Consider the following 13761-nt stretch of genomic DNA (forward strand, 5'->3'; position numbering starts at 1 on the left):
AATATACAGATAAAACGTTAATGCAGATCAAGTTATTTACGGACAGTGACTGAAAGTGATGGTAGTGACCACGGGGAATTAGACATGAGCTTAAGAAAACAGGGCTAGGGAAGCAGCCAAGAGGTACAGAGGGTGATGGAATAGTAGAAGGAGCACACAAGGAAAGAGGGCCCTGCTCCTGAGAGCTTACAACCTAAATGGAAGGGGGAGACACAAATGGGGTGGTACTAACTGGGGGAGAGAGCCAGGACAAGGGAGTTAGGAGGAGGACTGATAGACTTGAATGAAGAAATGAGTCTTAAGGGCACGCTTGAAGCCTTTGAGAGTAGATGCTAACCTCATTGAACGTGGAAGATCGTTCCACAGCTGGGGAGCAGCCCGGGCAAAGTCCTGGAGACGGGAGTGAGAAGAGGGAATCAGTGAAGTAGTGATGTGGTGGTCACAGGCAGAGCGGAGGGGGCGGGTAGGAGTGTAGGTAGACATGAGATTGGAGATGTAGGGAAGGGAGGATTGATTAAGAGCTTTAAAGGTGAGGGTGAGGAGTTTAAATTTAATTCTGTAGAAAATAAAATCACAGATCAAAATCAGAACATTAAGGGTCATTCACAAAATTGCAAAACTGAGGGTCCACGGATCAAATTACGCCTTGTTACGTCATGAGCTTACTTTAGGTGAATACACCCATTTATACCAGGGACCACATGGATTTACAATGTTAGAAATGGGCAAAATTTTGTATCATTGCTGGGGCTTTGGATTAGGGGTTGTTGATATCTAAATATTAGGCAATGTTCTTTATTTTATACCCCAAACATGAGAATTCATTTTTTTCACGAGATATTTAAATGACATTCATGGAGTGGAGAAGGGGAATTCTCTGTAGGTGGCCACAGAACCTTAAACCAACACTTTAGATAGGAAACTGCATTTTTACTAATATAATAACGACATTGAAAGCTGCACTAGTGACACATGTAGTACAGACAGTCTATAATGTCCTCTAGATCTCCGGCTGGACCAACAAACTCTCAAACAGTCACACAGAGCGTTTTGCTGGGGGCAGTTTGTAAAATAAATTTTAACACCAAACATAACACATTTACATATAAATACCCTACAAATATGTTTGTGAATCAGTAACAAAAAGACTTGGAGATTTATCTATTGAATACAGGATTATTGGTTCATATATCATCAAAACTATAGGAACAAACTTCTAGTTTCACCCAGTTAGTAAAAACATTAAAGAGTTATTTTATTCAATATATAACCAAGTTAGGATAAGATTCTTCAATTCATACAATGGTGAGTTGGACACAAACTTCTGTATTAGTGCGATAGGAGCCTCCATCACTAGCTGTAGGACCCTGCTCCTTCCACTATATAACTCTCAGTCTGTGGCTTCCTGCTGCCTCCATTCCTCTCCTCACATCATGTCACTGCCGCTGTCACATGCAGCCCTGTCCTCACTAACACATCACTCATCTCCTGATATACTCTGTGCTGCTGGGGATCCTGCTCCTTCCACTATATAACTCTCAGTCTGTGGCTTCCTGCTGCCTCCATTCCCTCCTCACATCATGTCACTGCCCCGTCACATGCAGCCCTGTCCTCACTGACAGATCACTCATCTCCTAACATACTCTGTGCTGCTGGGGATCCTGCTCCTTCCACTATATAACTCTCAGTCTGTGGCTTCCTGCTGCCTCCATTCCCCTCCTCACATCATGTCACTGCCCCTGTCACATGCAGCCCTGTCCTCACTAACACATCACTCATCTCCTGATATACTCTGTGCTGCTGGGGGCCCTGCTCCTTCCACTATATAACTCTCAGTGGCTTAGTTTACTATATTTAGGTTACATTACATTGCAGTTAAAAACAAGTTTAAGGTTGATTAATAACTTGATACTGATGCTAAATACACAAACAAATTATTTTCACCTTGACCAAAATCTTAGCAGGAAGTAGAATGAGGTGTTATACGGTGTAGTTACTCACACATGCAGGATTCAAACAGATACTGAGAGTTACCCAACATTCAGAACAAAGTAAGTGGTACTGTAAAGTTATTAATTCATAGAGAACAATAACAGCTACTGAGAATTATATATGAACATGAATATTACACAGTGCGAGACGGTGATATAAAGTAGCCACTGGGGAAAGCAGAAAGATCAAAGCCTCCCCTTACTAGTTGGCTCTACAACCACCTCCTTTCTCTCTATTACACCAACACTGACATTACATAATGGATAATTAGATTGTATTACTTGTGTTGTGTGATAATATTACATTTTGATTGCTAAATAATTTTGTGGAACACGGTTTTATGAGCTGTTCTAGTAGAATTGATGAAGACTAGTTCACTCCGAGAGCGGTTTTAGACAGAACTTGGCCTCGGACAAATGTCACGATGGAAGAGCGGAACATGATGGTCGACCGGTTATTCTTTACACTTTGACATGTCCTATTGTCAGTAACATTATGCAGACCCCAGGGCAGGCTGGGTTGGGGGACCTGCCCCCCAGGCTGGTCCCACATTGAGCTACCTTGGGCTGGGTCATTGGGGCACCTACTTTGTTTTAACTTTATGATGTTCCTAATAGGCTGCTGAGTTGCATCTTACCCCACGGGCTAAAATTTGACAGCCCTCCCCTGGCTGACCCTCATTGCACAAACATATCGGGACTGTTTTCAGGAATGGTAACCACCAGCTGACATAGGAGGTACATTGCGAATTGTTGTCACACAGTGACCTCATCCAGTGTGTGTAAGTGTCCTGGGCAGATGTCTTATACGGGTTCGACAAATTCATCTTCTTCTTTTTCCTCCTTCTGCTTTTTCTCCCCTAACAACAAAGACATTGTCTTCTATTTATATCAGATAACAGTTTGCCTCTGAAGGGGATCAGAAGAATGGAAAATACAAAAAAATCTGAGTGGATCATAAGGAACATTCAAAAGGGCTTTGTGAATTGTATATGGAAAAGATGTCTGCGTGTTTACAAATATGTCTAGAAATGTTTGCAAATGTTTTTGCTTCAAATTTGCTTTTCTGCAAATGATGTGGAGTAAGGCACAATATTTAATTACACCTCCTAACCTTTATTTTTCACCGAAACAAAGTAGATCCGGCTATTTTGTGAACTGAACGGTAGATGGATGAAATTGCGGCAATGTGTCATGTGACTCAAATTTTTTGTGCCAGAACAGGCCGTTTCGCAGCGGTGCAAAGTAAGAGCACTACGGTCCTTGGCCGAGTTTATCGTCTACAGAAGCTAGGACAACAAACGTATCAGATCATGGTGATGGTGACATTAAATTCTATCAGAGAAACGTTAAAGCAGTGTTACTCAACTCCAGTCCTCAGGACCCACTAACAGTGCAGGATTGCCAGGTGACCAGTGAAATAATTATACCACCTGCTACACTGTGTCAGTCAGTAATGACTATACCTGTGCTCCAGCAAGGAGATATGGAAAACATGTACTGCTAGGGTGTCCTGAGGACTGGGGTTGAGAAACACTGCGTTAAAGGATCCGCACTCTAATGTGGAACAAGGCGCGTATCCCGCGTAAGATTATTTAAACAATATCCACATCTCTAGGATGGATTTATGTTCAAATGCAGCAAACCCTCTATCATATGACAATCACTTTACAGAGCACAATCAAAACACCAGCCAGGGTACATTTAAAGTAAATAAATGTTAAACGTTTATGGAAACACAATTGGAATGGCACACAGAGAACAATGTACTTGTTACACATAGATATAGATCAGAGAAGTTGCAGTGTTAGAAAGATATCATGGGCATAAAAAATAAATTAATAAATAAAGTTATCAGACAAGCTTATAATATTCCTCAACCACCCTCTTAACCTCACTACATTACCCTATTACCAACCGTTACACAATTTCACACAAGACAATTACCCCATGACCATCATTGTTGTGTGACAGGACTCATTTAGCTTATGAGTCACTTTTACCTTTGCAGTCTGGCTGGACCGAAATGCAAAATGTAGACTTAACCTCATGTATCAAACTCCCATTGTCCCATAGATTGTAAGCTTGCGAGCAGGGCCTTCTCACCTCTTTGTCTGTTTTATCCAGTTTGTTTATTAGTTTACTATGTTTGTCCCCAATTGTAAAGCGCTACGGTATATGCTGGCGCTATATAAATAAATAATGATGATGATGATGATGATGATGATATTTGTCCATGCAGGATATACTAGTTAAATACATCAAAGTGTTATCTCACATGTATGAGACAAAGGTCCGGCTAAGAAAGTAATAAGCGCATTTTGTGGATCTCATGCACACAAAACGCGTTTCACTGAGATTACAGCCTATGAACCCATAGGAACTAGTGACATCACTAAGGAACTTTGTATTCTCACAAAATTAGCAGCTTCTACTGTGCCATAAGGGGCACGTTAAATCTAATAAAATGTGGCCAGTCTGAAAGAATTCTGGAGCATTTATGAGTTGTCTGATTTAGCAAACTCAGTACAACCTTTAAACCCATCAGTTGCAAATATGTTGCATTTCCTGACAGACGTGAATTCTTCAGAGAATTTAAAGGTTTAAGAGAATGACTAATGCAGTTTAAAGTTTATATTCTAACCACACATCTGCTACATTATGAGGACGGCAGAAACCACGGCATGTAACTGATGACGTTTAAAATGTTGCCCTCAAAACTCAGAGAAACTTGGTTGATAATGAAACTGTAAATATAGAACATTGTTATTGACATCTTTTAGTTCCCCGTTTTCTACTGCGTTAATGTAGTTATAAGTGTGGTTTTCTCCTGTACACTGAATATCTAATGTCTAACCAGACTAAAAGGTTATCTGCCATATCTACGGAGCAGCTGGTCCTATCATATACTTTTTTTTTTTTCCGCCTGGGGTAAATTTTGATGATTCAAAAATGAATACGTTAGGACTTCCCCTAAATTTACTTAAATATAGGGGTTTGTTTATCAACAAGAGAAAACCCCTAGATCCGACAAAATTGGAGTTTTTGCCAGACTTAGGGATTTTTCCTATTTATCTAAGGCACTTGACCAGCGAAGGGTATTGGCGGTTATCATAGGTGATAGCCATAGCTGCGTGCCTGCGGTGAAGATTCCACATGCAGAGCATGCTGAAGCCTATAGGCCTGATTCATCAAGGCCGTATCTGCCGATTTTGAGCATATTGTCCATAAAATCCCTCTGTGCATTCCCAGAACCGTGAGATACTATCACCGCCCAACGCATCAACTCCTGTTGGTCATCTAATCATTCGCTGCGTATTTTACTGTCTTTACCTTTATTGTAATGTTCTGTTGTGCCATGTTCTGATTTACTAATTTACTGACCCGCTGCAGCATTATAAATAAAAGACATAATGATGATAATAACGTGGCTTAATGTTGAAGCTCTTGCAGTGACATAAAGCTGGGCACTGGGCGCTGGCTGATGGCACAGGAAGCTGCATTATATACAGAGCAACAGGAACTGATACATTGTCTCACACAAGAGATTGAGCTTAGTGTAATCCTGGTAGGGGACACGAGCAATGATGCAGGGGGGCTGGGTAAGATGCTGCGCATTTTAAATTGCATACAGAGTGCAACTTTGCAAGATGTAAGAAGAATATCATGTATATGAAGGAGTAATACAATTTTTATATATATATATATATATAGATAGATACACATACATACACACACACACACACACACACACACACACACACACACACACACACCGCTATCAAGTGTCAACTCCTGTTCTTTGGGTAATTTTGCAAACCATCTATAAAGGAAAAGTGGAGGTGTTGCCCATAGCAACCGATTTCTAGCTTTCATTGCTCCAGTACACTCTAGAAAATGACAGCTAGAATCTTACTGGTTGCTATGGGCAACACCTCCACTTCTTTTTTTTTTTATTTCAGAAGATTTGATAAATGTATCCCATTCTTGCCAACGTTGGCAAGCTAGTATCCGTGAGATCAGGGGGGATGTGGGCGTGTGGGGGGCAGGGCTCTGAGAATCGTGGTATTCGGCCCCACCCCCTAAACAACATCACACTTTTAAAGCCTATTACAGCAGAGGGCAGTCCATTATGACGCGTGACTCGCATCCTAAGCCCCGCCCCTTAAGTAATGAGGGGGGAAAAGGAATTGGAAGGTTGCCCTGCTCTCCCAGAAATTTAGGAGTCTCCTGATCACTCCGGGAGAGTAGGCGACTACCCCTCATTCTCTTGGCTGCGGAATCCCAAATTTCTACCCCTCGACTTATGGAATCAGGGGGCATTACAAAACATTGAAATCCGTATTTAACAGCTGTTTAGTGAGGGTGCAGAGACCACCCCTTTGGGAGATACACACATTACTGAATAAAGGTTACCAGTACTTTTATATTAACTGTAGAATCCTTCAATTCTAGCTGGAGACAAGGTTAAGGTTATAGCCATGGTTAGGAGTACGAGTAAGATTTAGGACTACTAATAGAATAAGGTTAAATGTCACTGTGGTGTAACTAATATTAGTCATTCTAAATAAATGAGACTTGCATTTGTAAAAGAAGAAGTATTTTGTCCTCCTAGGTCAGGGTTGGCTAGTTTGTGACACTCCAGGTGTTGTGAAACTACAAGTCCCAGGATGCTTTGCCAATAATTGGCAAAGCATGCTGGGACTTGTAGTTTCACAACACCTGGAGTGTCACAGGTTAGCCAACAATGTCCTAGGTCATTGGGCGGCTGAGACAGGAGATCTTCTCTTATCTGAGCTGCAATACAATAACAAGAACTCAATAACGGTCATGTGTACTGCCAAACCTCAACCACTTATTGAACTAAAGGAATACGCTACCTCTTCATGAGGAAGTGCGATGTGCTTTGGTCGATACTAATACACAGTCACATTTCCAAGGAAAAAATCTTGGGAGATCCTGGAAATTAAGGAAGTTAGCCACCAGCTGTATAAATTTGTGATCTGCAGCGTCGTTTACATAGGAAAAATCTGCATGAAAAACATGCTACAGCCTACACTTTTATGCCCATATTCCGGATAGTTTGGCTACTTGTCACGTTACAGTTTTATTCATCTCTAACAAGGACTAGAAGTAGAACGGGCACCTGAGGATTTGCTCAGGCAGATGTAACACATGTAACATTTAATTGAAAAGATGGAATATTCCCACAGCAAATACTTCTTTCCATTCCCATTTGTGCAAATATAATTTAATCACAGCTTTATACCCAAAGAAAACAAATTAGATAAAAGTGGAGGGCCGGGATATGGCACCATCTGAAGACAAGGTATTACTTTTTAGATGACAAACAATATATTCCTTCTTTGCACTCCCTTAAATTGAAAGAGTATGAGCTGCCAATCAGGAGAAAGATATAAGAAACCTCCAATCCTATGAATAGAGCAAACAAAGCAATAACCTCCCAGGCGCTTTCTGTCCGGAAGCTTATTTTGTTGATTAAATATACTTTTATTTTGCAAATCCTATTTCTGCATTTTGTGCACGTTCCTGTTTTCATACACATTGTACACAAACTTTTTTTTTTCTAGCGCCTGGGAGGTCATTGCTTTGATTACTTTTTAGATAATTTTGTAGTTATGAAAAGTGGATGCAGCTAAAAATCACACTGGTGCAATGCCATTTGCGGCCAGCAGGGAGCAGTGCGATTCTCTCTCCTTGTACTATTTCAATTCCCTTCATATTTATAGATAGATGATTGGGTATTTTGCAATTGATAAAAAAAAGGTGTTTGCTGAAGCATCGGGATCTGATAACACTGCTCTCTGTACTTGTATAAGCAAATCTCCAAGTAAAGTCATGCCTAAGTCATATCTAACAAGGGTGGCACAGTGGTTAGCATTGCTGCCTCACAGCGCTGGGGTCATGGGCTCTATTCTCACCAGAGCATTACATGTGCAGAGTATGTGCGTTCTCCCACAATCCAAAAGATATACTGGTGGGTTAATAGCTTCCGATGTAAGTGGGTGTGGAAGGAAATGTAGCTTGTAAGCTCCGCTGGGGCAGGGACTTATGGGAATGATTAAATATTCTATTTAAAGTGCTGCAAAATATATTGGCACTATATAAAAATCTGTTAGCAATAAATCATAATGATACATTTTACATAGCCTCGACTACTCGTCACTATTTACACCTTTACCAGTGTCACAAATGGCGCCTGAACTATATACACTTTCATATAACTCTCCTCGGCATCGGAGTTCAAATACAGTCTGAATAAGTAAATGTGCAGATAGACTGCGGTACGTCTGTTATCGGATGCAAACTAAGGGGCACGCAGCTTACAGACACAGAAATAGCTGCACTGCGCTCGTTTGGTTTTCATTGAAGTAATGATATTTAAATGATATTTTAAAGAAGTGAACATTTTGCACTTTTTCTGCTTCCAGCATGTTGTCACTGGTTAATATGGGATTGTGGATATTTGCTCTCCAGCAATTGCACCGCTGCGTTCATCACGTGCAATTGCTGTATGAGCAATTGCTGAAAGGATGTTCAAGGATATTCTCCCGTCATAAAAGAACACTTGCTACAGAAAGCTCATTGCTGCACACATAGCCTAGGAGGGGGCATGGCTGTATGAACCATTTGGAATCTATTGGCCCACACAATTGCCCCTGCCCACAATCCGGCTCAGATAGAGCCGTGAATGGGTGGCTGTGAATGGAGATCTATTTGCTTCCACATTTATTATACCCTTCCCACCAAGGCTTTAAGTGATATTTAATGATATGTTTAGCAGAAGTATTTTACACAATAGCATAGAATATAGAAAACCCATAAAAAAATAAGACTATTTACTCTGAAATTAATTAAAATAATTATAACATTGTATTCATAGTACATTTTACAATCCTCCAATTCAGATAGTGTGTTCAGGGTAATAGAAAGAAGAGCAATTACTCACCAGTTACTCAATATTTACACAATGCATTAGAGACAGATATAGATGTATGCCCCAGGAGTGTTAGCATTAGGCCCCGCCCACTGTGGGAGGTGCCATCTGACATTTGAGGCCTCTTTCATTTTTGTCGGTCCCTGTTTCAGGTCTCATATGTTAGCTGGCCCCTCCCAAAATGGGCGGGGACTAATGGCAACATTTAGCAGAGACACGATGAGGTAATTAGCGCCATCGCACACATTTGCGCGGGGCACTGGATAACGTGGATGGTGTCATCCATTCATACCCACCTAGATTTTTTATACCTGCCCTCTGCACCTCCTGGAGGGCTGTTAGTAAAATGGGGCAAGTAGGATTTTAATTCTGAGACCTAGGGGTAAATGTATCAAGCTGAGAGTTTTCCGGTGGGTTTGAAAAACCAATCAGATTCTAGCTATCATTTATTTAGGACATTCTGCAAAATGATAACTAAGAGCCTGATTCATTAAGGATCTTAACTTGAGAAACTTCATATTTCAGTCTCCTGGACAAAACCATGTTACAATGCAAGGGGTGCAAATTAGTATTCTGTTTTGCACATAAGTTAAATACTGACTGTTTTTTCATGTAGCACACAAATATCAACTTTAGATTTCAGTGTACAAATAAGCTATCAAGTATTTGTGTGCTACATGAAAAAACAGGCAGTATTTAACTTATGTGCAAAACAGAATACTAATTTGCACCCCTTGCATTTTAACATGGTTTTGTCCAGGAGACTGAAATAAGAAGTTTCTCAAGTTAAGATCCTTAATGAATCAGGCCCTAGAATCTGATTAGTTGCTATTGACAACATCTCCACTTTTTAAACCCGCAGGAATACTCTCACCTTGATACATTTACCTCCTAGTTTTAGACATCTCTCATAAGCATTTGTAGCCGGAAAGTTTCAAGTTGATTCCAGCACAGTCGTTGGTAAAACAGTTGTAAGTTATTTGACAAAAACATTGCATGAATAAATAAATATTGCATTTCCCCCATGCAGAGGCGTACATATCTCCAGACGTATCTGACTGTGCATCAGCATAGGCCAAGTCATCATCATCAGCGAGTATTTATACCTGCGCGTTAACGAGCGCAAAAGCTATGACTCCTAGCAGAAGCGCTTTTCATTTAGTTAACAGCAATATCTTCATTGATTTGCGATTGATCAAAGCTGACAAACTCCAGAGTCATTTCTAGAGAAAGACCATTAAGGACTTTGGTCAACTAAAGTCATATAAAATAAATGTTACAATGTAAAGACTGTACATACTGAATTTAAAGGGACGTCTGTTACAAAGGTGAAATACTACTAACAGATTGATTACAGCCAACTATTTATTTTAATGTGGTTATTGTTTAATGTCTTGAACGGAAATAAGGTATTAATGAGAGTTTGGTAAAAATTAGAGATGCTCAGGCTCGGTTCCTCGACAACTGAACACACCCGAACTTAGGGGATCCAGGTAATGAGCCGAACGGGCCGGTACAGTCGCGCGCCCTTGGAATTGAAATCGAGGCAAAACGTCATTGTGACGTCTTCGGATCTCGGATCTCGCAAGTTTTGAATTACTTTTTAAGATCCAACATAGCGAGGGGTGGGAGGGAGGGCAGACCCCTATTTTTCTTTTCTGCCACTGCTGTGTGCCAATGTGTCCTAGATGTGCTAGGAACTGCCGTGTGTTTGTGTCATTGCTCTGTCGCTTACCATCCAGCCAGGTCGCTGCAGTATTTGTCCGAAAGTGTATGAAAATAATATTGTGACCTGTGAGGTGGTCAAAATTGACTGCAAATGACTTGAAATGAGTGTTATTGAGGTTAATAGTAATGTAGGAACAAAAAAAGAGCAACATTATGTGAATTTTGCATATTTTAGGATTTTTCCTAAAAAATCCAAAACCAAAACCAAAATACACGAGGGCGTTTTGCCAAAACCAAAACATGAAGATAATTCAGATCCAAAACCAAAACCAAAACCAGTTCATGGGGGTCAGTGAGCATCTCTAGTAAAAATGGTTAAAATCCTATAGACCTGGATTTAGAATTCTAAATTATGCTGCGACTACAGTTTTTTTTGCCAAACTCTTATTAATATCTTCTTTCCTTTTAAAGTGAAGTTGTTACAAATCGTAATTCACGGCAGAACATGTCATTTTGCACAAGTTTCCCGATACAATCTTTGGATTCCGCTTTGCTGCACCAACCCTGGGATTGCGCCGTCTGAATTTTTAGTCTTTGAATAGATCTGAGGCGACGACGTTGAATTCACTGTTCTGCGGTGCGTTTGGCATTGGACCACATAAACCCCCAAATTCCGTCAGCGATTAGCGCAGTAATGAGGCAGATAGTTCAAGAAACAGTTTTGAAAATTTTTGATCTATTAGACAATGACCACACTGACAACAATATGATTTAGCTGTAATAAGGCTGCGATGAGTTATTCGTCCTTTAATTGTTTTTTTTCTTTTCGTCAAGACATGTATCAAGTTCAGAAGGTTATTAATAACGATCTGCATGTTGTGGGACTGGTGGTGAGGATTTCATTATCTCAGAGGTCTTGGTCAGACTGCTGTCTGCTGCAGGAACACATTGAGTATAACAGTTACTGTCAGTATACCCAGCGAGGATGTAATAAATGTCCCGTGTGATAACGGCTTAGTGTTCTTCTCCAACCAATTATATTCCTCCTGAAGGTTTTGTTTCTGGAGTTCAGGCCCCATAATTCGTCTGATTTTCTCGTAGAGGGTGTCTACAAACTTAATCTACGGATGTACAGACAAAAAGATTCATTAAATATTGGTCCCGGCTTGAGTAAAATTAATGAATACAAGTTGTAAATTGCATCACTTTGCATTAGTCCATTGCAACGTATAATATATCCAACATTTCAGTTTATTTTCAAAGATAATTAACATCATTAATGAACTTGATGTACAGCTCTAATTGCTCTTTAAACGTGTGCACAGTAGTGTAAGGGTGTCTAGATTTCCTCCTCTGTTATTTTGTGATTCTTAAACCATTGGCTCAGTGTGTGTCATCAATGATTGTACAGTATTATGTGAATAAGTTTAGTTCCGGCTCTATAGTGCCCCCTGCTGATATACTGCCTTACTGCAATAGTCATTCTCCAACATTTAGCTGTCTGTTACATTTAAGGTCAACATACTGTACCTGTGTGTCTCTATTATCTACATGCAACATGTAAGGCTTCAGAAGTGACAAGATAGTATGTACTCACCTGTACTTCTGTCATAATACTGGTGTCAATCAGATTTCTGTCGTATGGGACTAAGGTCACAGTCTCAAATGTCAGATATTTCTCCCCTCCAAAAGTGTGCTGTGACCAAACAAATGAGAGAGAGAGAGCGCGAGAGAGAGAGAAGGAGAAATACAGAGTGAGAGAGAGAGAGAGATAGATACAGAGAGAGAGATAGATACAGAGAGAGAGAGAGAGAGAGAGAGAGAGAGAGAGAGAGATGGAGAGGGACAGGGAGAGGGACAGAGAGAGAGAGGGAGAGGGACAGAGAGAGAGGACAGAGAGAGGGAGAGGGACAGAGAGAGAGGACAGAGAGAGAGAGAGACAAAGAGAGAGAGAGGAATAAGTGAGATAGAGAGAAGGGAAGAAAAAAGAAGAAAGAAGGAGAGAGAGAGCAATAAGGAGAGAGAAAGAGTGAGAAAGAACATGGTAGATAAGAGAAAGTGAAAGATAAGGTGAGAAAATAAGAAAGAGAAGGGGAGAGAGAAGGAGAGAGAGAGAAAAGGGGAGAGAGAGGGAGAGAAGGGGAGAGAGAGAGAGAGGGGGAGAGGGAGAGGAGGAGAGAGAGGGAGAGAAAGAGGGGGAGAGGGAGAGAGAGAGAGAGAGGGGGAGAGGGAGAGGAGGAGTGAGAGAGAGAGAGAGAAGGGGAGAGAGAGACGGAGAGAGAGAAGGGGAGAGAGAAGGAGAGAGAGAGAGAAGGGGAGAGAGAGGAAGAGAAGGGGAGAGAGAGAGAGAGGGGGAGAGGGAGAGGAGGAGTGAGAGAGAGAGAGAAGGAGAGAGAGAGACGGAGTGAGAGAAGGGGAGAGAGTTTATTAGTTATCACAATCACTGTGTCAAGTCATAAGAAATAAAACACGTTGCCCTGAACAAGATGGATAATATAATACATCTCAAATGCTATATTATATGTATCACCTGGCATTTGTTAAGTATTGCTCAATACATTAGTAACTTCAATAGTATAATCCACGATGCTTATTTGTCTATAGAACGATAACTATATTGCTCCTGTAATATACATTAATATACATAATATACTTCTCTCTGACATCTATTTCAGAGAGAAGTATTGCCACATATCACTCGCAGTGCTGGGTTCACATTCCCGATGGACCCCGGATTATGCAGACGCCACTCCTGGGCCATCCGCCATCTGAGGCTGGTGCCAGGAATATCTAAAGCCCCCCCCCCTCCAATGTGATCTAATAATAACTATGCTGAGAACAATTCACCAGTGAATACAGGAAAGTGTTTCCTATGTTCTGCTGTCAGTGCGCAGAGTTTAGACGAAAAGTTCAAAGACGCTATAAGCAAAATGTATTAAACCTTATAGCCAAATTCCCAAAGTGAAAATAACATAATCAGTTACCACTTTAAATGGCAATACATCAATGTTATAAATAATCACTTCTGCAAATGTTAGTTTAAAGACAATCAATAAGCCAAAAGTCAGTGTGTGAAAATGGGAGAATTTTAATTTAAAATTTTTTTTTTTTTTTTTTACTATATACTAGATTATTTATGACTCA

The 13761-nt window shown here is 40.6% G+C and overlaps 1 protein-coding gene across 3 annotated transcripts in view; it reads right to left on the reverse strand.

Annotated features, from left to right (window-relative positions):
- Window positions 1–10300: 10300 nt before the first annotated feature.
- The window catches only part of XPNPEP2 (X-prolyl aminopeptidase 2), a 131647-nt gene continuing 128186 nt past the window's right edge, over window positions 10301–13761 (reverse strand). For all 3 annotated transcript variants that reach the window (XM_075186243.1, XM_075186241.1, XM_075186242.1), the window contains exons 21-22: window positions 12215–12313; window positions 10301–11738 (exon numbers count right to left, since the gene is read on the reverse strand). In XM_075186243.1, the coding sequence (XP_075042344.1) occupies window positions 11538–11738; window positions 12215–12313 (300 nt within the window). In that variant the 3' untranslated portion in view covers window positions 10301–11537. The remainder of the gene's footprint in view (window positions 11739–12214; window positions 12314–13761) is intronic.

This window comes from Mixophyes fleayi, chromosome 9, assembly GCF_038048845.1.
Source record: "Mixophyes fleayi isolate aMixFle1 chromosome 9, aMixFle1.hap1, whole genome shotgun sequence".
Taxonomy (NCBI): domain Eukaryota; kingdom Metazoa; phylum Chordata; class Amphibia; order Anura; family Limnodynastidae; genus Mixophyes; species Mixophyes fleayi.